The sequence below is a fragment of the Ylistrum balloti genome, unplaced genomic scaffold (genome assembly GCF_031769215.1).
Source record: "Ylistrum balloti isolate Yb309-2 unplaced genomic scaffold, AGI_CSIRO_Ybal_v1 Utg371276, whole genome shotgun sequence".
NCBI lineage: Eukaryota > Metazoa > Mollusca > Bivalvia > Pectinida > Pectinidae > Ylistrum > Ylistrum balloti.
The window spans coordinates 358,877-384,044 of NW_026782686.1; the positions used below are offsets into that span (position 1 = coordinate 358,877).

At 36.1% G+C, this 25,168-nt stretch overlaps 1 protein-coding gene across 1 annotated transcript in view; it reads left to right on the forward strand.

Moving 5' to 3' along the window:
* The first annotated feature begins 17,922 nt into the window (after window positions 1-17,922).
* Window positions 17,923-25,168, forward strand: part of LOC132561766 (neuropeptide prohormone-4-like) — a 54,720-nt gene continuing 47,474 nt past the window's right edge. The window contains exon 1 of the mRNA XM_060226466.1: window positions 17,923-18,039. Coding sequence (XP_060082449.1) covers window positions 17,923-18,039 — 117 coding nt within the window. The remainder of the gene's footprint in view (window positions 18,040-25,168) is intronic.

The window sequence follows — 25,168 nt, forward strand, 5'->3', positions numbered from 1 at the left end:
ACGATTGTGCGTTTGAAACTGTATAGTGTGGATGGGTGGGTGTAAGCAAGATGTACAATGTATGCACGTTTTATAAGTGCTTTGTGCGTTACCACAACTGTACAACATGCCAAAGCACTTAGCCAGTTACATATCAAAACCCCGAAGTGGATTTTTTGAATTGGTGACATGTAGGAATAGTGAGTCACTAATCTGTCAATAACTCGGTTTTTTATTCTGTTTTACACAATACTGGTTTCCTACATACGTTGACTCATACATATATATATATATATATATACAGATATACACCTCGGGCGCGTCGTGTTTTTTCTGATAATTCCGCATTATATATAAACCCTCGTGGAACTAAACATAATAGAATACATTAACACTTCCGGCATGGTCGCCTGCCATTGACACGTGACTAGCCCTTCATTAAGGTTCCATTGATAATTGTTTTGCTCCTCAATAATTGACGAGTCTTTACAATACTAATAACGTTAATTCCCTCATATTTTATTCGGTGCCTTATTGAGTTAAGGTTATTTACATGCGAGCTCTTTTACCGTGCGTGCTCACAACTCCGTATGGAGCAGTTTGTGAATGGATACCGTAGCTTTGTTACGTGCGGGAAGTTATAACATGTTTCGTGTTTGTAAACACAGGGTACAAATGCACGCATTACACATAGAGAGGTCTGGAATCTTTTCCCCATCATTTTCTATACCTTGCCTATTTCGCGGCTATGTATTACTTTTTACCAGGAGTAAATTATCTTTAATTATTGTTTGGGAATATTGATATCTTTAATTAATCACTTTGAAGAGGTCATTCATAAGAATTATAAATTCCTTCGCTGTATTTACACATGTATCTTCCACATCAATAGATATGTATGTACATACGAATCATCTTGTAATTATTGTCTCGTAATTTGTAGTTGTTATAACTTTATTTCTTTTCGACATTCCATTCAAAGTTGTGATTTTTGTCCTCGAAATTAATAATACAATGCAAACGTCTGCGACTACAACACTAGAACCTGATCAACATTCACACTTGGTATATAGCACGGTGATTGTTCCGGAAACATTCGACAACCTCTGTGTCGGTAGGTTAGATGTTGTTTTGTGTGCTATCCATCGGCTGGCCTTTCTTTGACCTGTTCATGTAGGTTCCGTGAAGTGATGTGTACTCCATCGTTTGACTCTTTGCTTGACGCGTGCCTAAAGGTTCAGTGTTGTTTTATGTGCTATTTATGGTCTTGCCTTTTCATTGACTTGTGCGTGTTGGTTCAGAGTTGTGATGTGCTCACTTCCTCGTTGACCTATTCGTTGACAAATGCATGTAGTTTCAGTATTGTGATGTGTACTCTCCATGGATTTGCGCTTTCGTTGATGTATGCTTTAGGTTCAGTGTTGTGATGTGTTTTCTCCATGGTTTCGTACTGTCGTTGATGTATGCCGTACGTTCAATGTTGTGATGTGTACTCCCTGTCGCTTGGTCGTTTTGTTGACGTCTGCCTGTACGTTCAGTGTTGTGATGTGTACTCCCTTGTCACTTGGTCGTTTTGTTGATGTCTGCCTGTACGGTCAGTGTTGTGATGTGTACTCTCTGTCGCTTGGTCGTTTTGTTGACGTCTGCCTGTACGGTCATTGTTGTGATGAGTACTCCCTGTCGCTTGCACGTTTTGTTGACGTCTTCCTGAACGGTCTGTGATGTGATGTGTGCTCTCTGTCACTTGCACGTTTTGTTGACGTCTGCCTGTACGTTCAGTGTTGTAATTATCCATTGGTTGTTTTGATGTTTACTCTTTTTTGTTGAGGTTTGCTTAAAGGGCATTCATTGGTATGTGCACTCTCCTTCGTTTTGTTTTTTCTTTGTCGTGTGTCTGTCAGGTTTTCCAACAAACTATTGGAAACTGCCTGGCGTTCGACAGACTTCCTTACATTAGCTGCTTTCCTGGATCAATTTAGTAGGGAAAGCTCAATACCAAGCTGCATGATAAGCGTGAGGATTTCAATTTCATGAGAGCAATAGAACTGCATCCCCAACCTTTGTTAAATCTAGTAGTTGATTTGATATTCGAGGGCTTGTTTTCGCGGAAGCAGAAGACGCTTACAGTTCCGGAACACCAGGTTTTATTCTCCCTGTACCTTTTCAGATGTATCCGTATAATCTTTCTCTTTTCATATTTTGTCTTAGTTTCATAGCGTTTGAGTTTTGATAATGATTTTGTTGATACGTTTGTATTGTCTTTGTTGTGTCAGAGCTGTTGTGCGTACTATCAATCGCAGGGTCTTTTCGTTGGCATGTACAAGCAGGTGCTTATCCATATGTCGAACTCCTTCTCTTGATTGCATGCTATTTTGATTATATCCTGTTGTTGTTTGGAAATCTACCTGCGATGTCAAACATACAGCATACGGTAGCTCATCTTAACGTCTCTGTAAAATGTTTCATGCAGATTTCCCATGGGAAACTCCAACAGTTAAAGCATAACTTCTCGTGTCGGAGACATGACTGAGCCGAATGTACAACTATCCCCGATAATCTTGTCTCCGGTTGTTATATAAGTTAGATTGCTGCGTGTGACAAAAACTGATTACGTAATGTCATTAAGAGTTGTTTACTGGGCACACGGTAACTAAGTTTTAAATGCATTTTAGAGAAAGTGTGCCATATTTCACGTTTTATATCCTTGAAGCATACTTATTCTACTAGGGCAATTTATTTGTGGGCAAATTATCACAAAATATAAACCAGAAGTTTGAAGCGATGTAAAGAGAAAGTTGCAATTTGACCCTGAACAGGTGAGTATCACCTGTACAATCAACGATACATACAAAGTAATTTATAGTTAAAATTAAGTAACGGAAGCATTAAATGAATTAATGAACGAAATAAAACCGCCAACAAGTAAACCTAATAGTAAAAAATGACACAGTTATTTTCCAATTCCAAAGATCCAGTCTAACCAACTTCAATGCCGCAAATTTTTTCGGATAAAATAAACCCCGAAGTGCTCAGTTTGTTTACTTGGGTATGTCAATGGTGCATGTATGTTTAAAACTTTGCCATTAATTCAAAGACGATCGACAAAAGACACACAAGTAAACTGCAATAAATTTAGAATTAGTTACAGTTGTACCAAATAATGCACTTGACTGCATCATATAAATAAATATGTAAATAACTAGGTCGTCCAGTTAAGGCGGAGCAGGGAGTTACTTGACATCATCAATATATTGCTGTTGGTTCACCGACTTCATTTTTAAAAATTAAGCAGCATTTATTTATGATATACTTTATAATGATGTAATGTAATTTTCACCCCAATGCTCGATATCAATTTTCATTTCCACAACAGTTTGTCATACAGTGTATTCTCTTTAAGGAACCTATTCATCTCCTTGATACAGATTTGTTTTACTAGATACTCTGTCTCATCTTAATCACTCTATTTCTGACAATGATGTATCACTTAAAATTATGGAAATCTCTTTAGAAAAATCACTGTTGTGCTGGTGATGTTATCTATTCTAAAAATAATCTGAATATCAGACATAGAACTAATCTTGATCCTGATGACATGGAACTACTATGGTTTGAAGTAACGACTCTTTACAAGTCCATTCCTATTGGTTGTATATACAGAACCTCAAACTTACTTGTAAATCAAGACATGATAAACGTTAATCCGAATTCTTATCTTCACAGGCTTTTATTAACATATGGAATACAGTTACTGAACCTACCGGGATTACTCGCCATTCCTTTATTTTACTTATAACTAATACTTTTAATCAATACTTGTGTACTTCGTCCCTCCTGTAGCCAACACTGTCCAATTAGTGCTAATTAAAATTACTTGAATCTTAAATTGCAAGGTGATTTTAATGAAATTAATTATGTCCTATCTAACGCAATTTTAACTGCTTTAGACCTACTTGTTATGTTCCCAATAAAACTGTAACAATTAGGACTCTGAAATCTGGATGACTGATGAAATTAGACTGAAAATAAGACCAAGAAATCATCGGCATTCTAAAGATAAACAAATTTACCAGTCTCCTGGAAGATTGCACAAAAGATACACAAATGAATAACACATTTTAGTACAAATTTAAAGTTGGATACAGTAGAACTAAACCATGAATGAAACTCATTAAAATCATACAGCTGTTTTGTCCTTCTAGGACTCGTCAATCCGGGCGACCAAGAAAAATATTTATAAAAATTTCGGTCTCCTCTTTTCGATAAAACTATTCCACTTGGGAAATGCTGTCGATTTAGTAGAATAGTCATGAATCTATGTAATAATTACACTTCTGAATCTCCTTTGGTATTAAATAGCAATCAAAAAAACTTCCTGTAGATAAAGCCGAGTCTTTCAATAACTGCATCTAACTCTGAAACAGAAAAAGAATGCTGAATATTAACAGGGCATTATTGATCAATAATAGTTTCATAATACTAACAAACCTGCAGTTCCTGATGTTATCCCTCCCATATTCACTAAAGGAGTCTCTCAGCCTCTTGTTGAAGCCTCATTTATACAGTTTGATACATGTGTCTCTGCAAGAGTACTTCCATCCCATGGAAAAATGTTCATGTAACGTCAGTGTTGGAAGATACTCGAAAAAATGTTGTTACTGTCTCTCGGGATATAGTATTATGTCTCGAACACAGTCAAGTTTCCTACCAATAAATTTCACTATCAACCAATATTTCATTATATATAATGAAATTGTGAAGCATTTGGTCAAAGGAAACGAAACAAGAATGGTATTTTTGTGATACACGTAAAGAATTTGACACGGTTTGGCATGATCTTCCAATTACAAGTAGCAACATATCGCATTTATAATATCATGCTGTTGTTGTTTTTTCTTTCTTTTTTTTTTACAAGCAGCAAAAGATTAAAATGTGACGTTTTTATGACTACGCGGTTACCATCAGACAAGTACATTGTTACCATATGATGTATGTTTTTATCTATAATCTGTTTACCATCTCGTCATACTATTTTCAACCTTAGTGTACATAAGATTATATTACGGCCGGAAAAGTTGGTCGATTCCTTACTACAACGCCAGTAAGCTCCAAACTGGTCATTTGTCTGATGAAGGTAACCGTGTAGCTGTCGAAACGTCACATTCTAATATTCTACTGGTTGTGTTATAAAACCTTCTATTCTAAATCATTCATCTTATCGATCTGATAAGAGACGGATAGTGGCCATAATTTTATACAAATCCAACTGCAAACCATAACAAAAGGTTCAGTTCTATGTCCATATCTGCTTTTATTATATATTAATGATATACTTACACACCAATGTGAAGTTATTTGCTAATGACACACCCCTTTAAGGTCTGATTGAAGCAAACGGACAAGAAGCAGCTGATATTTTAAATGTTATAATTTTGGACCAATAGATGGACTATCATTTTTAGACCAGTAGATGGGTTTTTGTTTTTTGACTAGTAGGCCGGTTATTATTTTTGGACCAGTAGATGGGTTAAAAGTTTTGGGCCAATAGATGGGGTATTATTTTTTGGGCCAGTAGCTGGGATGTTTTTGTCGGACCAGTAGACGGGTCATATTTTTGGACGAGTAGATGGGTTATTATTTTTTGACGAGTAGATGGGTTATAATTTTGGACGAGTAGATGGGTTATTATTTTGGACCAGTAGATGGGTTATTATTTTGGACCAGTAGATGGGTTATTATTTTGGACCAGTAGATGGGTTATTATTCTGGTCAGTATATGGGTTATTATTTTTGGTCAGTATATGGGTTATTAATTTTCGACGAGTAGATGGGTTATTATTTTTTGACGAGTAGATGGGTTATAATTTTGGACGAGTAGATGGGTTATTATTTTGGACCAGTAGATGGGTTATAATTTTGGACGAGTAGATGGGTTATTATTTTTTGACGAGTAGATGGGTTATAATTTTGGACGAGTAGATGGGTTATTATTTTTTGACGAGTAGATGGGTTATAATTTTGGTCAGTATATGGGTTATTAATTTTGGACCAGTAGATGGGGTATTATTTTGAATCCTGAAAATACTGAATTACTACATTTGCCAGGCGGATTGATTCCGGGGTGTTGTATCATGATCTGTCATAGTCATTAACACATTGATTTAATGTTTTAAAGTCATGCTAGTTAATAACCCTGCCTGTAATTGTGGTCATCCTGTTGAAGATTGTACACACTATTTCCTCTTATTCCGTTTTCATCCTATTCAAAACCAACTTCTCCTTAACCTCATTTCACCTCTAGGTCTGCTTCTATACTCTAAATACTTAAACATTTCACCTTTAAGTCTGGTTCTATACTCTAAATACTTAAACATTTCACCTTTAAGTCTGGTTCTATACTCTAAATACTTAAACATTTCACCTTTAAGTCTGGTTCTATACTCTAAGTACTTAAACATTTCACCTTTAAGTCTGGTTCTATACTCTAAATACTTAAACATTTCACCTTTAAGTCTGGTTCTATACTCTAAGTACTCAAACATTTCACCTTTAAGTCTGGTTCTATACTCTAAGTACTCAAACATTTCACCTTTAAGTCTGGTTCTATACTCTAAATACTCAAACATTTCACCTTTAAGTCTGGTTCTATACTCTAAGTACTCAAACATTTTCTTACAGTTCTGATACACTTGATTCAAATATGAATGAAGCCGTTTTTATGTTAATTCGTGGTTTCGTTATTGATAATTGTCGTCGCATTTATATATATTTTATTCATTCATTCTACAAAGATTGCCTCAAGTTTAGATTTGCTCGTCGACTTTATTGACCATGAACGCGATTGTATCTGTATATGGATAGGCACATAATCACTTAAACTTGGCTCAATTAGGAATTATATGTTTAGTCAATTTAATTGTGGTTGATGGTAGGGTTTCCTTGCTTTTTAACTGCATTCTACAATTATTCTTCGAGTCACAGTGTTATTTAATATCCTATCATTTACTTATCATTTTATTGATAGGTTATGCCTGTTGTTGAATTCCATTTAGCATTTAGATCCTGAAAATGAAATATTCTGACATGAGTACAGCTAACCCGTCCCTCTAGGACTCGTCAAGGATGCCAAGGCTCTAAATTTTAAAACCTAGGAAGCGACTAAGTTAAATAAGAATTGGTCGAAATAAATTTTAAATCTTAGATAGGAAGGTGCACTAGACCAATGATTCTAATGAAACGTGACATGCAGTTTGAAGTTGTAACCAGGAATTCAATCTTTCATAATTTCATTCTCAGAATCTGTCATCTTGACTTCAGACTTATTTTTCATGAACTGTGCTCTAGTGTATTTAACAAACGTATACTTTTATCATTTCATTACGCTCCATTTATTTGGAGTATAAGATTGACCTAAATTTTGTGAACATTTCAACTTAAATAAAAGATCAATTATATTCATTTATATCAGAACAAATCATGCTCTTGATCATTTCTAGATTAGAATGTTTTGATTCTTTAGTTTTCCTGATTAGTTATGACTGCCATTGTGAATGTGGAATGAAGATAGATTTTTGAAGTAGGGCCATGGCCGACCTAACATTTTAAGACCTGGAACAGCAATCAATGTCAACACCAGAGATTCCAATAGTGCCTGAAACCAATGCAAAAATACAAACACAAAACAATACCGACATGTCAACATAATCATAATCCAAACTCAGATTCATTAAAACATTAGGAAGACAAACAATAGAAAGATTTAAATGGATACTCTTGTAAAGCTACAAGGCGAATAAGACCAAGTGTCCCAAAAGATTAAGCGTATACTGCTTCATCGACGACAAGCGCCGTGTAAATCAGGTAAACTTTGGTCAATCCAAGTAATCAGTGTCACGTTATCAAATGAGAACAAGGTATACGACAACGGAGCCAACTGGCAAACTAATGAGCATCAAATACCTCCAGGTTCATGTCACACAAAGAAATAGAATATTTGTCTATGAGATTACTATGGCGACCATAATACTTTCCCATATTTTTCATCAACCTGCATTATTTTAACCTTTGTGTTACAAGGTTGCCAATCAGTTGACGATGATAATGGGAACAGACAATTGAATATCGCATCAACTATGACATGTAAATTCCATAGGTTGGAGATGCAGTAATATTGCTATTCAGGAATGGAAAAATTAACAATAGGGAACTTGCAATCATCATGTTTATAATATAGCTTGGTGAAAAATTATCCATGTTGGTTTCGTTGTAGGAAAAAATCGAGATGAACACCTGATGTCGAAAAGTCTGCCGTGACTTTGATTTCCAATTCTGGTGGATATGCACGATGGACGTGGTCAATAAATGTCTTGTTATTAAAAGACAAGATGTAACCAATATATCTTAATGTAAAATTCAACGACTTTGCAAGGGCGTTGTGACCAAGTTTAATAAGCTCTTCGATAAAGCCTCGTTTGAAAACAGCCAGACAACAGGGGGAAACCTATTAGAACCCATATGGTTGTCAACAAGAAACTCAATCATTTCTATGATTATGTCCTTTTTGACGAAATACGTAGGGTGTTGAAAATTGGTAAAAAGCTCTTTGGATTTCATCGAAATCCACATGTTATTAATTCCAACTTTCGAGTAAACAGTATCACAATAAGACTGTTACCAGATTTGGTAGTATTTAGAATGGTGATTAGTAGTTTTGACAAAGGCTTGGCTAAACAGCTCGACGAGCCAGCAATAAAACGTTGTTTGTATGGATTCTTGAGAAGATAAGGGATCCAATATAAACGGTGGAGGTCCGTATCCTTATCACTAATACGCAATGTAAATGATTGTAATACCGAAGCATTATTAGATGGTATTTGCAAAATGCATAGGTGGGCTTTCTTCGTTATCAAGCGAGCCCAGTTCTTAGTACACAGGAAATGCAATGATGCAATGGTATTTAATTATTGGACGCCGTATCTGCAGGCACAGTAACATGTCTGTTTTATAAAGTTTGATTTGTAGAAAATAAATATTTTGAAATTCATATTCCAAATAACGAACAGGATTTCACGATATTTGGGACTCTTCCTGAACGCCTTTCGTAACCTAACATTTTGAATAATGCTCAAATCACCAGTTATTATAAACCATAATTATAAGAAAAAGTGGGACAAGAACAAGCTGACGGGGAGTGGTTCTAATGTCATCTACATTGAAAGTATGGTGGAATGTTAGCTTAAGCAGACTTGTGGTGTAAAATATTGGTACTGTGTATAGCATCCATTCACTTTTGTACAAACTCAGCTTTTATAAGTTTTCGTAGTACGGCGAGAGGAAGCGAATATAACATAGGTCGAACATGATGGACACTAGTAATTTCTGTAAAGTATCCATTATATTTTCAAACATGGCCGTTCATCCGCTAGATTCATTATACTGCCTATGTCCGTGGCTACGATAACGTCTATTTTGAGGAGTGAATAAAGTCATAGCGTTAGTGTTAATGCATCCAGAACGGGACAAATTTCCTATGGAGTCCACGCGGTTATTGCAGCCATATAGTGCAGCAGTGCCAAGAAGTCTTATGTAGTGTTCCTCACGTTGTCTATCGTAGGTTGTGCTCAGTGTGGGGTGATTTGTACGATGGTATTTTTTTAGAACAAATGAGAACAAGGTATACAAAATAGACGTTAGTCCAATATTGAATATCGATTAAGGAACTAATCTGTCTCCTGCCGTTAATTCATGAGGTAAGTCATAAAACAATAATCTTTAAAAATGTTTGTAGAATTTTAATATATTTTATATGTACTCAAAATATAAATAATGTAAACGAGAAAAAAGCTAGCTCCTCATGGCGTGTACACGTACAGGAAGGAGGTAGTGACTTACAGTGACAATGGTGAATTAACGCTGATTAAAGACGGCTCTCAAATGGAAACATTGGCTCATTGCGATCACGTGGTTAATCTATAACAGCCACCTGACTCTTAAAGCAGTTGTAACACCACACTTTGCATACACATATATCTTATTTCTGTGTCGTATCAAACCGAGACAATATGATTAACATGGTGGTATAGATCGTCCTTTTTGTCGTTCAGTCGCCGAGCTGGACAAAGGATTTTTATACAATTGATAATTAATTTCCTGAAGATGTATTTTAATATGCCCGTTCAAAGACGGGTCGTATTATCTTATCATTTGTGCGGTCGCACGTGGTGTCTGCTCGATAAATTCACTAATTTTCAACGAATCGACTTCAAACTTCTTAGGAAGATAAATTATCATGACAGCTCGGACAACTTCGATAATCAAATCTATTCGCCTGTTATTTGTCGATAAATGGCCTAAGCAAAATTGAATGAAAAGAAAAACACGAGTATTTTTCAAGGATCATCTTGGAATGGTATCTCCATTGGCACTTGTTGGTTTACTCCGTTTCCCTCCAACACTACCTAACTGGTACTGTAAGTGACCTTAATGTGTTGATCAGACATTAAAATCACTTTACTTCCTTTTTTCCTGGTGCAAAATTAGCATTCGACCTATGATGGACGTATCATGTACCGCGTCCCCGAATTCTTTTTTTTTTCATATTTTTAGGACCTTGACCTTGTTTTTGAAAATGTATAGCACTCCTTTTCTCAACGTTCACTTAAGTTCATATCGTAATACTGAAACACAAAATAAAACAAAACAAACAATTGTTTTCATACAAAGAAATTGAAAGGGTTAGTGAAATTTAAAAAATATATGATTTTTTTTTAAATTTAAAAGACAATATATTTCAATTATTATCAATCTTTCGTTCATGTTTGAGCTTCAGTGATCGAGAAGTCGTCAAGTACAATACCATTACCGTAACTAGTATACGGTATGTAATGGTATATAATACCAGTGTGTTTGATTCTCATAACGATTTCCAGTAATTCAGACGATATAATGAATAACAATTAACTGACATCCTTATAGATTTTACTATAATAGGAACGAAAACATGAAACGTCGATTAAACTGCACATACTTTATTAATCTATATGTGACGTCACACGGTCACATGCCCGAGGCTGTCCACATTTGTGCCAATGATATGATGGGAGACGAGTAATTGACACGTTCTCGTTTGATACGAAGAATAATCCAGGATTGAATTAGTAGAAATAAGTCTGTCTAATTGAGATATTAGTAATATTGCAGAACTCGATATAAGCCGACCTTAAAATAAGCCTCTTCTGAAAAATAAGTCTGTAGTTTCTCATGTCAATAAACCTGCATTTGCTTACTGTGAAAGAAAATAAGCTGCGTCTTATTTCCAAGTTTGTAAACGTATATACCATATTTTCGTCAAATCTAGATCATACATCATACCAGTTCTCTTTGTGAGTTTGGATTTTGACAGCGCGTCCTCTACATTACTGTTGGACATCAAACATCATCTACCGTTTTGACAGGAACACCATCTTTTTCCAAAACGTTGAACAGTAGTAGCTCCACCACTTTGGTCCTCGTCTCACTTACAGTGCTCTTGTCTACCTGACTGTCTTAGAAGTGACACCACTATTTCAAATAGTTTAGTTCGAGTGTTGATGACTTGCATTGGACTGGAGTAAGTGAATTCTGTAGTTGTTCCTTGTAGGTCACTTCTGCGGCTGCCTTCTACAGTTAATTGTAATAGTTGCCTTTACTGTCTGATGTCCGTGCTTGAATTCTGTTGTTGACTTCAATGATTGACGCCAGCGCTTGACGTCCGTGCTTAATGTTTTGATTTCAGTTAGTTCTATAGTTGATTTCAGCGCTTGGTGTCCGTACTTGAGTTCAGTAGACGACTTCAGTAGTTGACTTCTGTGTTTGAAGTCAGTGTTTATAGTCCATGCTTGACTTCAATAAATGCTTAATGTAGTCTAAAGTTAATTTCAGCACTTTACGTCCATGGTTGACCTCGGAAGTACATGTCAGTAGTTGACTTTAGTAGTTGACATATTTGTTTGACGTCCAGGCTTGACTTCTATACTGTCTGTGGACGACGACAGTTGTTGACTTCAGTAGTTAACCGTGGTTGACGTCAATTCGCTTCACCTCTGTATTTAATTTCAGAAATGACCTCTGTAGTTTTGACCTCTGCGGTTGATTTCCTTGGTTGCGTTTTGAAGCTAACTTAAGTACTTGACGTATGTTGGTGACTTTTGTGATTAAATTCTTCATATTGCTTGTGTCCGATGTCAACAATGATCTACCTACTGCTATCAACACACTATTTGGGGCACTTCTTTGAGAAATAAACATCTTGAAAGAAACAACTAGGCTCGATGACATCACTATATATATCGGTTTACCTGACTGAAATAAACAGCAATATCTTGATATGGTGATATAATTCTTTCAGCTACCGCTTGTTGAAACCATAATAACTAGGTACCCCTGATGGCTAATAGCACACGAGAATACAATACCTTGGTACTTCTGATGCCAAATAACACATGAGACAACAATACATCGGTACCCCTGATGACCAATAACACATGAGACAACAATACCTTGGTACCCCTGATGTCAAATAACACATGAGAATACACTATTTTGGTACCCCTGATGCCAAATTACACATGAGACAACAATACATCGGTACCCCTGATGCCAGATAATACATGAGAGAACAATACCTTGGTACCCCTAATGCCAAATAATACATGAGACAACAATACCTTGGTACCCCTGATGCCAAATAACACATTAGACAACAATACCTTGGTAACTTCGATGATAAAACAAAACCAGGTACTGATTATTGAGACAACAATACCTTGGTACCTCTAGCTGTGACAGCAATACATTGGTGCTGGAGTTGGTGCGCGGTGACTGGGAAGCTCGTCCCCGGAGATTGCCCATACTTAACCGTGACGTTACTATTGGTGAATTCATATATAATTCATTGGAAATTGTGTAGGCGAAGCATTCCACTCAGTGCGGCTGCTTGCTCCACACGCCGCGGTCTTTCCTGGCCTGTATATAGATAGAGCTTTGGAACGCGACTTTTCTTACCCACGGACACCGACGGAACTCGCACAAACTTTTCAAACTGGACTTTAATTTTACAACTTGATTTCGTTGGACGAATCTTCATCTGAGAAACCGATCAGTGGATACGAGAAAAAAAGAGAAGATATTTATTTTCGAAACCTCTCTATTCCGGTGGAATTTAATATTAACGGACAGTACACACCACGATATAAGGTAAGAATTACTATTAATGTCTCATCATTCTTCATTTTAATTTCTTTTTTTCCCCATATTATTTTTAAGAAAACACATCATTTTATCATCACAATTTTCCTTTTCTTTCTACCTCTTCAGCTATTTTTCTGTGCTTACAATATTCGGAAGAAAATCTGCTATGCTGTTTTTTTTACGACATACATGCTAAAGTTTGTAAAATTAAATTTATAACCAATAATATTTAAATAATTCTACATCCATGGTACATCATACGTAAAATTTATTAATTTTCTAACGCAAAACTTTTACTTTAAATTTCATAAAATTATGTGTAATGTAGGTATGTTGCTTGAAGTTAACGAGACAAAGGAAACACACAACTTACTTCGTAAAAGCCATACTTATTTTTCAAAATTCAGATAAAGTGATTTGCCATTTTATCCACCTTGCCCGCCATGTTGACAGTGTTGAATTCTACTGGTTAAAACGTGTGTGTATATCATATCTTTTGTCTAAAACGCACTATATTTTGCGCAAGTTTTATATTATATATTCTCATAGCTCATAGCATGGATTACAAAGATTCACCAAACACTAAATCTACTGAAATTGTATCTTACTATTCACTCAGCAGTTTCAAATGATAGCTAATTTATGTTCATTTATGGGTGTATTAGTGTGTTCAAGCTGATGGAAGTTGGATTTATCTCTGCTGCTGTTTTGCATCGAATCTGGTTATTTTTCCCTCTTGGAGAATTATTCGCGCGAAGGATTCTGAGCGTTGTTAAATTTCGTGCATGGAAAATTGTAGATTATTGTAACTGATATGAACTCGAGTGATCTGTAGATATTTTGAAGTATACAATTTCTCGTATGACAACCGTGCTGTGTGGCAAGAATGGCGCGCTCCTCGCTGAAGGCGGGGTCTGTCCCCAACCTTGATCTCACGTAATGTACACAGATAATAAGACGCCAATTGTCTATTCTTTGTGTCAGACAAATTATACCTTGACCGTGTATTTTCTCTCTTTTATGGTGTCGGAGTAATGGTCAGTATTTAAGGTTCGTCTAGTCAGCCCAAACTCAGCTGGACACTTGTTGTCGTCTTTGTATATCCCTTTTTATTGTGGTTTCTTTAAGTCAGTGAATTGCGGTATCTTTGAACTGATATATCTAGCCCCATATTTACGGTTTCTCGGAAGTATACGTTAAGGTTTTATTTCTTATGTGTTGAGACGTAACATTCGAAGGGATGGGTAACTATTTTAATAGTGGTTCTCAGTTTGCTTTGACGACAAAAAACAGTATTGTGATTACTGTTGTAAGACTCCTTAAAATCTGTTGATTGAGAGCTACGTTTGATCAAGCTGCGCTCCTTACGATTGTTCTAATGAAACGTTTAACATGGTCATACCAAACATATTTTAAGATATATTTCGAACAAAAATTACACAAAACAAAATTATGTTTTTATCTCAGTATTTTATAATTTCTATTAATTAAACCTAATGCTGAAAGATATTTATATAATATAGTATTCAATATGGGGAAGTCTTTCTTAAAAACATCTTATAATGAGCATGTTATGTTAAAGATGAAAAATCATCATCACATCAAGGGATGCTGCAACAAATAAAACTGTGAATGAAGTATATGAATTTGGTATCTATGACGTCATTATTACTGCCATGGTTACCGAGTTGTACCACTCCCACAACACGTGAGTGACAGGGTTTTTTGACGTCACACTTTCTCGCCAGCATTATTTTCGTGATCAAATAAAGCGTTTATGTTGCAATTTCTTCTGAAATGTATTTTTTTTTTTCATTTTATTATCCACATGGCAGTCCAACTCCATTGCAATGAAAAACAATTAACTATCGGACTAGTCATTTCACATATGAAAAAATACGGAGAAATATGATGGATATAACTTTGAGTAATTCCATTTTTATCACATAAAGGGTATTCGATCAAATCATACGGACTGTGCATACGATATGACTTGGACCAGATTAAAATCAGTTTTGTGGTAAAATTCTTTTAGTGAAATATTTTGCGATGTTTTAGTATTATTTAAAAAAAGACTAAAATTTGTGGGGTATATTAGCTTAATAATAATTGAAGGTAGTGTAGAAATTTTAATATGTACATTTTGATTTGCTACTTAGATCATCAGCTGATATCCGAATGTCATATTTTGGTAATGAAACCTACATCATTTTTCCCACAATATTATGTTATTTCTGTACAGACTACACTCAGTGGTAATTGTTTTTTCTCTTCAAATTAATGTGACATTCGTTATGCACTGAGCAAGAAATTGGCAATTTTCTCTTGAATATTGGGTTCGATGAATCAACAGTCAGTTATTGATTGAGAGTTGTCATAACTCATCGACCAGATGATGAGATCAACTATAATATCCCGGAGAGGGCCGGCTCAGATTGTAATCACTCTATCGCCTGATAAACCACGCCCCCGGCGAGGAGTAAAACATATCTATGTTTGAACAGTACCAACTCGCCAATCGATGTGCTAGTACTGTATTCAATTGGCTTTTGAAACGCTTTCATTTACAATCCTGTCCGTATTCTTTTGAATTAGGAACTAATACCAGAACAATTGTTGCTGTTTTCTGCCACATGAATAGGTGGAATTAAAACGATTCCAGGATGTGCCATTATTATCTCTTTCTCTTTGTTTCTCTCTCTGTCTTCTTTTTTCTCTGCCTTTCTCTCTGTTTCTGTCTTTGTCGCTGTCTCTCTCTAGTCTCTGTCTCTCAGATTTAGAGCTGCTTTTAAACCAAATAGAAAAAAAATCGTCAGTGACAAAATGATTATTTCACTGAAGTACTCTCTGTCTGTCCTAAATGTTTCCTACCTCTTATACTTATATCTCCAGTTCAAGTTCCCTTAAATGCCAATATTTTATTAGGCGTGTTCGTACGACACGTCCGTTTCACGACGGTATCTAATTTTACAAAGTATCTAGGGAACAGGGACACGCTACAAAAGGCATATTTAGTCGCCTTTATGAGAAAAATTGCTTTTCGAAGACATATACCGAAATACTTCATTCAATAGCTATTGGTGGCATCTGGTCACGGGTCTCTAATCACTTTTAATACCATTCACGGCCAACACTTCCACGCTTAGTTCGAATCCCTCCTACTGTAAAGTAAACCTTAAGGGACTGTATTCCAGCGATCAGTTAAATTTTTTCTGCAGTTGTGTTGCCCTTCACTAAGCTCGAATCTTCCTGTTGTTTTTTACCTTTCACGGTCCAGACTCCCACGCTTAGCTCGAATGTTTCTGTTGTACTGTGACCCTTCACGGTCCAGACTCCCACGCTCAGCTCGAAACTTTCTGTTGTACTGTGACCCTTCACGGTCCAGACTCCCACGCTCAACTCGAATCGTTTTGTTGTATTGTAACCCCTCACGGTCCAGACTCCCACGCTCAGCTCGAATCTTCCTGTTGTTTTTTACCTTTCACGGTCCAGACTCCCACGCTCAACTCGAATCGTTCTGTTGTATTGTAACCCTTCACGGTCCAGACTCCCACGCTTAGCTCGAATGTTTCTGTTGTACTGTGACCCTTCACGGTCCAGACTCCCACGCTTAGCTCGAAACTTTCTGTTGTACTGTGACCCTTCACGGTCCAGACTCCCACGCTCAACTCGAATCGTTGTTGTTGTACCCTTGTAACCCTTCGAATCTTCCTGTTGTTTTTTACCTTTCACGGTCCAGACTCCCACGCTCAACTCGAATCGTTCTGTTGTATTGTAACCCTTTCCAGACTCCCACGCTTAGCTCGAATCTTTCTGTTGTACTGTGACCCTTCACGGTCCAGACTCCCACGCTTAGCTCGAATCGTTCTGTTGTATTGTAACCCTTCACGGTCCAGACTCCCACGCTTAGCTCGAATCTTTTTGTTGTACTGTGACCCTTCACGGTCCAGACTCCCACGCTCAACTCGAATCGTTCTGTTGTATTGTAACCCTTCACGGTCCAGTCTCCCACGCTCAACTCGAATCGTTCTGTTGTATTGTAACCCTTCACGGTCCAGACTCCCACGCTCAACTCGAATCTTTCTGTTTTACTGTGACCCTTCACGGTCCAGACTCCCACGCTCAACTCGAATCGTTCTGTTGTACTGTGACCATTCACGGTCCAGACTTCCACGCTTTGCTCGAATCTTCTTGTTGTTTTTTACCTTTCACGTCCCATACTCTCACGCTTAGCTCGAAACTTTCTGTTGATGTCTTACCCTTCACGGTCCAGACTCTCACGCTCAGCTCGAATCTTTCTGTTGATGTCTCAACTTTCACTGTCCAGACTTCCATGCTTAGCTTGAATCTTCCTATTGTTTTTAACCTTTCACGGTCCAGACTCTCACGCTCAGCTCGAATCTTTCTGTTGATGTCTCAACTTTCACTGTCCAGACTTCCACGCTTAGCTCGAATCTTCCTATTGTTTTTTACCTTTCACGGTCCAGACTCTCACGCTCAGCTCGAATCTTTGTGTTCTTGTGTTACCTTTCATGGTCCAGACTCCCACACTCAGTTCAAATTTTTCTGTTGTGTTAACCTTCGCGGTTCAGACTTCCACGCTCAGCTCGACTCCTTCTCCTGTTGTGTTAACCTTCATGTTGTTTGATTAGGTACAACAAATTGTTGAGTATCACTGTCGGAATTATTCTCGTATTTTCCCAATAATATTCCCAAATGCCACCGTATGACCTTAACCGTCACAAGAATGGCATGAATATGGTTGTTTTATGGCGACACATGCCATTCCTTGACTTCGGCTCTGAATTATTAAAGGAAGAAATATTCCTAAAGGTAATAATGACACACTTTATGGGATGTCAGCAGATTCTTAAATGATAACAAGTCACAGTTGTGTTTCACAAAGCAGTGTTCTGTGTTGTTTTGTTGTTTACTGTTCTTACATTTAAATCCTCACAAAATCATGTTGTTACTTTGTTGGTTATTTTGATATTTCCAGAATATTCCTTCAACCCCGCGCCTCATTCTGTAACCCCAGTTGGGTGTCAACATTTAGATTTCAGGATAAGAAGCCGAACAGTTCATTACTTACAGATGTCTAATCCCTGTCGTTCAGACGTTAATGCCTAAGTCTAAATCACTACTATCATTGTCATACTCTAGTCAATATTCACAACAATATGTTTGTACATGTTTACATCGTGTTTGAGTTCACTTCAAAGAGGGATTCTAAATCATAAAGACAATAGATGGGCTGTTGGTGATAAAGAACAGGTTTTTTACTGACGTAATTTGTATCCTAATACACTCACTTGCGATGTTGAAAATATATCTTTACTTGGGTAATAGCGGCTAATATGGAACGGCCTCAGGATGGCACGGCTCTAACACAAAAAATGGCGAGTCGATAGATACAAGCATGCAAAATAAATGAGACGGAAGGAACATCATTTCAACGGAAGAAAAACATTAATTAAGTTATAATCGCGTATTTCGGTACATATTGAATAGAGAAAGAAGCTAAAAGATAAGCGTATAAGTTGGAAATGTCAGTGTAACAAACACAATGGACCAATCATGTATGGTATTGACGAGTTGTATTCAAATGATATAAGTCGGATGCCCTCAAGTGAAATGTGTTTAAGTCGGAAACAGTTATTGTACATTAGATAACAAAGAAATTCGATGGATTTTTTTTAACAATCTGTTTATGTTCGATCTGTATAATAGACCTATGATGATTATTGTCAGAGAGATAAAGGAATAACTTATCGTTATATAACAAACGTAACGATACATTAACGACTATTTACTATTGAATGTACAATACATTACTACTATGGACGTAAAAGATCAGTATAGGTATAACACAATCGTATTTACAACAATGATAAATAAACAATGGTATATCATTTTGGTACTTACAATAAAGATATTTGAACAACTGTTTATTTATTTGATTCTTACAATAAAGATATTTAAACAACTGTTTATTTAATTGGTTCTTACAATAAATATATTTAAACAGCTGTATAGTCATTTGTTATTTCCAATAAAGATCAATAAACTGCTGTATATAATTTTGGTACTTACAATAAAGATTTAAAAACTACTGAATGTTATTTTGGTACTTACAATAAAGACTTTAAAAACTGTTGTATGCTATTTTGTTCTTGCAATAAAGATAAAAAACTGCTGTATATTTATTTGGTATTCCAGTAGAAATAAATATACAGTTGTGTTTTATTTAGGTACTCACAATACAGAGTAAAAAAAATACCTGTATGTCATTTCGGGTCTTGCAATAAAATAAATATACAATTGTGTTTTATTTAGGTACTCACAATACAGAGTAAAAAATACCTGTATGTCATTTCGGGTCTTACAATAAAATAAATATACAGTTGTGTTTTATTTAGGTACTCACAATACAGAGTAAAAAATACCTGTATGTCATTTCGGGTCTTACAATAAAATAAATATACAGTTGTGTTTTATTTAGGTACTCACAATACAGAGTAAAAAATACCTGTATGTCATTTCGGGTCTTGCAATAAAATAAATATACAATTGTGTTTTATTTAGGTACTCACAATACAGAGTAAAAAATACCTGTATGTCATTTCGGGTCTTACAATAAAATAAATATACAGTTGTGTTTTATTTAGGTACTCACAATACAGAGTAAAAAATACCTGTATGTTATTTCGGGTCTTATAATAAAATAAATATACAGTTGTGTTTTATTTTATAAACACATAAACAATAGTATACTGATTTAGTTTACAGTTAATGGAAAATAGAAAAGCTAAAAAAAAATTGAAATATTTATAGCAGAAATAAGGACAGTAATAGAGTAGCGTGATGGTCTTTAGTGGGCTATATGTATGGTCTATACAATATGTCCAGTTCAGTATGACTGTTCGGTCGTGACTTTATTATTAATCATCATTCCCGAAAAATGCTGATTTATACAAGGATATATTCCTAATTTGATCCCCAAATCAGCTTACGCAGTGAAAGATCAAAATATGAAATGTCTCACAAACACTCGGCTGGAAGTAATTATACCCGAATCCTTGGTGTATAATACGTTCGCCAAGTCAAGATGACAGAAATCATGTGACGTTATCAGCATGCCTTTATTAAGCAAGAAATCTAGATCATTCACAGACCACCAAAAATATGGTGTAACAATGCCAGTGTGAATCTACCATAAATCATTAAATTTAACAGTAAATCTCCCTGCAAGGAACTGATCAGCCAGAACCAAACCACTAGAGAGCATATAATTTCCTCCATTTAGCTTTGTTTTTATCAATCTTTTATCCATGGCAACCTCTTGAGTTTACCTAAACTTAAGCATGCATAACAATGAAATTTCGACATACCGGATATAATCTATGTCGATTTTTTTTGTAGATATTTATAGACCAATATAGCTTATTATGTAGGAGATGTTTAATTTAAATGCTCGTGATATCATTAAACAAAACAGAAAAATGTTTCTGTTGACTAAGATGACAGCTGAAATTTAGTATTTTAACACAAAATGGCATTGTCCTCATTTTCTGTCCGTGGTACAATAAATGATAGACAATACTGGGAGTATATCGTCCGAGTATCGCCCTTAAACATCGGTAAACAAACAGTATTTTATAACATTTTATTTATTTAGAATGAACATCCCCACTTTTGAATTACTACATCTAGGATATTTTCAGTTATCCAATCACTACAGTTGGGAAATTGCAGGACACTATAAATTTTCTATTATTCAATTTTCTGATGTCACAAATGTTTATGTTAAAGTCATCTATTTTATGTAATAAATTTTTACATTAACATTTATTTTGTATTATAATTATTAATTTTATGTTAAAGTCATTTATTTTATGCTCTGATGTTTGAAATGTTTATGCTTATGTCCTCTATGCTATGTTCTGATGCTAAGAATATTTATGTTAACGTCATCTATTTTACGTTCTGGTGTAAGAAATGTTTATGTAAAAGTCATTTATCTTATGTTTTAATGTAATAAATATTTATGTTAAAGTCATTTATTTTATATTCTGATGCTGGAAATGCTTATGCTGATGTTTTCTATGCTATGTTCTGATGCTAGGAATATTTATATAAACTTCATTTATTCTATGTTCTGATGTTAGGAATGTTTATGTTAACGCCATCTATGCTTTACTTGTAAGTCAATGTATTCGCGTAATAACTGTTGAATCATGCCAATGCCCAGTGGGTAGACGATAACAAGGTCATCACTTTGGACGGATGTTTCAGTGGAAAATTGGCACCACATCTTCAACAATTCCCTAATAGTTATGTCAATGAGAAAACACATAGTGCATCACTACCATTTAACGATTCCTTATTTAAACAACTTTTCATCGTAAATAGTAAATGATATCTTAACCTACCGAAATAAACATTTAGCCCGCCCGATTTTCAAATTAATGATTGTTAACAGTTCCAAGAAAAAGTCTCAGATTTTATTCATTGCGAATACCAACAAACATGAGATGATACCAGGATTAAGTGTATCGGGGATTCGCCCTATCGCAGCGATACAAACATGGCATCCAAAAACTTAGCAGTGACCATGAAATGTTCTCACTTGTTCATCTCTTTTACCAACGCAACCGATAAATTAACGAAATAGTCATCAATGCTCAAAATTGATATAACGAGGGCAAAACATGAACAAAAGAGAGAAATTCGACCACATGCTCTGAAAGAGTAAGCGTCTTATGCTTTGTTGGTCATTGGTCAATCCATGTAAGAAATATTATGTTCACAAATGAGTCAGTGCGATTTGACAACAGGCATGTGCACAAGTTTCTGTGAGAGATTGTACAAAAGATACACACCTTTAAATACAAATTTATAGTTACTACAATAGAACCAGATAACACAACTGCTGTTTCGCTCTTCTATGACTCGGCAGTGATGCCAAGGGCCGAAATTTTCATACTTTTTTTTACATTTATCTAATAAATTAAAATGAACCTTAAAGTACAAAAGACCGTGCTTACAATCACGTGTACAACCGTCACATGCACGTGTATTTCACAGTCAAATGAACAAATCGTTTTCTGAATCCAGTCAAGTGTATGCATCTGATTTCTCCTGGGACCATACCATTTTATTGAATTCTTCTGTTCTGTCAAATGATTGTTTTCAAAGCTCGACTAATAACGTCATATCCAGATAATTGAGATTACAGGTGTTATGGCGTCTAGATCATAAATAATGTAGATGGCTGTAAAGGATTGGGTGTTTTATTTCCTACTTTAAAACACAACCAAGGTCCATAGGCTATGGATTGTTCAGTAGATATTTCTTCTCCCCAAACGGAATGTGACGTCTTATCCCATACCGTGTAGTTGTTAGCGCAACCTAGTAGGCACGGCAAAACTACTTAATCTAGTATATGGCGTCTTGACAGCGTTCAATTGAATGTGCATTGCGTGTAATTAGTTGTAAATTGACGCGATGGTATATATTACATCATTTCCACATAGTTATAATGTCGATTACCCGTGTCTGAATTATGTGCTGAATTCTGTATTGACAACAAACGTTTCTGTGTCGTAGCTTTGAAAGCTTTAACATGTTTGACAGTTTGAAACCGGAAGTAAAGCAACAAATCATGTCTCTGCTACGAGAGGTGTATTGAGGATTTGTTAAATGTCAGTTCTAAGACTGCCGGCCTCGGGGCGATATGCTACCCCGCTGACTCATTAATGTGAAGTAACGATTTGAAATCAAATCGCAGTTGGGTCTTTACGGCTTCCGATGAATTCGCTCTCCAGTTTTTAATGATATTTAAGTACGATGTGTTTCGTGACGCTCGTCCATAGTAATACCGTCGGTACCACGTGAAATTGCTCCAAATGTAGCGATATTGAGATGTTTGTTAGCGTGTGAAGTAGATGTTTTGTCTTTGATAAAACAATGTGGTATAAAACGACACTATTCTTAGATGAAAAAAAGAGACTTGGTGAAAGCTTTGTACAAATTTACTCATTCTTACATATGTGCACGTAGTTACCAAGACTAGATACATGATCGTTTACTTGTCAAGGTGTACTACGGTAGGAGGACAATATGACACATTACACCATCATACACAATTTATAGCGATTCCATTACTTCAATATTCTTCCGAACCAATACTACTCTACAAACGAGAGATCCTGGGTGGAACTGGGTCTTCTACATTAATATTTTGTAATTTAATTTAAATCGGACGTTTTATCAAGGTTCCGGCTCACATACTTAACACGCCGTGGGCAACGGGACTATTGTGTGGGAATTCTAACATCGGAAGCAAAGATTGATGGTGATCTAATTACGTAATGTTTTTAATCTAACCCCATTTATATCCCAGTTATTCGTTTTACTTGTATTTTCGAAGTCATTTAGTCTGAAGATCAATCAAATCGGTATTAATTCTTCATCATACCGGCGCTCTATCGTTAAATTAAGGATTCTGGCTTAATTCCAATCAATGTGGCGGGAAATCGACAATATTTGTTTTCCTACTTTCTAAAGATAATTGCATGAAAGGGATAACAAGTTGTAACATCAAACATAACTCCAAAACAACTTCTCGTTGGGTTAACTTTTCACTGCGTGTGTTCTTGACAAGCCTTGAAGTAGACCGGCTCCATCATTTTGTTCATGCACGTTGATACCATTATTTTTAATTGCATGATGGTGCTTCTGTATATGTGACAACATAAAGACGCGTATACAAATATGCTGTTGCTGTATTTTATCAGCTTCTGTGGACTACCATAATGGTACTTTGTCCTCCAACGATGATGCTGTTGTATATTTTTCTCACATACGTTTTACTGAAGAAGAGATTGATTGAATCTACAACCAACATGCGGGTGAGATATGGTGTTCTCAACCAAAGGGGAAAGATTCTTCAAATGGATAACACGATGGTTGACTCGTGTAGACCTGAAACACTCTTAAAAATGGGGTTGAGATATCCTTGTTCACGGAACAGATCCATGAAAGTTCCGTGTGTTGAAGCTGTTTATATTTTATAAGGGATCTGTTCTATATTTTGTCCTAGAATGGAGAACACGTAAAAGATTTTGTCGTTGCAAATGGATCATGTGTGAGAGGGGGATCACGTGAGAAATGATGGAGGGATCGGGGCCCTGAGGGTTGAGAGAGGGATTAATGGGAGGGGTTGGGGAATCATCAAGGGGATAGATCGGAGTCAATGTGAAGTGAAGTGAGCAGAGGACAGGAATAAACAGGAAGAGTGGGGTGTAAAGGAGATGTTTGTGAGATGGCATTAAACTTGATACCGCTGATATTTAAGTTATTTTCTATGAACTTTGAAATATGTCAACATTTACGTTGTAGTTTATCAAACTGTTGTTCATATATAAATGCCTCTGCTAAGTAAATGTCATGGATTCCTGTGGTTCCTTTTATGGATAATATGGAATATGAATTCAATAAAGATCCTAGAGCCAGGATGCGACGGGTCTGGAATTAGATTGAGATAAATATTAGTGGAGGAATCATCAGCGGTTTCTCCCTAGAGCCGGCCTCAATCAGGTTATACCGTCACTCATCAGTTTGGGCTAAATCGCTGCTCAGAGCGGAAGGGACTTCCAAGTTTAGTACGATGCCCGTCTGAACACCATATGTGTTCCTTGCACGTGACACTCTATACCAGTGTTAGCAATCTTAAAGTTTTGCCAAAGTAGGGAAGAATGAAATTAGTGTTTATAAATGTAGATGTGTCTGCCTCGATTTGGGAATAGGAAAATCCCAGGAGCTGCCAGCCAAGTCATCATATTGGCTTTTATACAAGAACACAACTCTTTGAATCCCAAGAGCGCTTGTTACCCTCAGGTTTATTGGCCCTTAAAACTATGAACAGCAATAGTGATCCCAAAGGCGCTTCGATAACGAT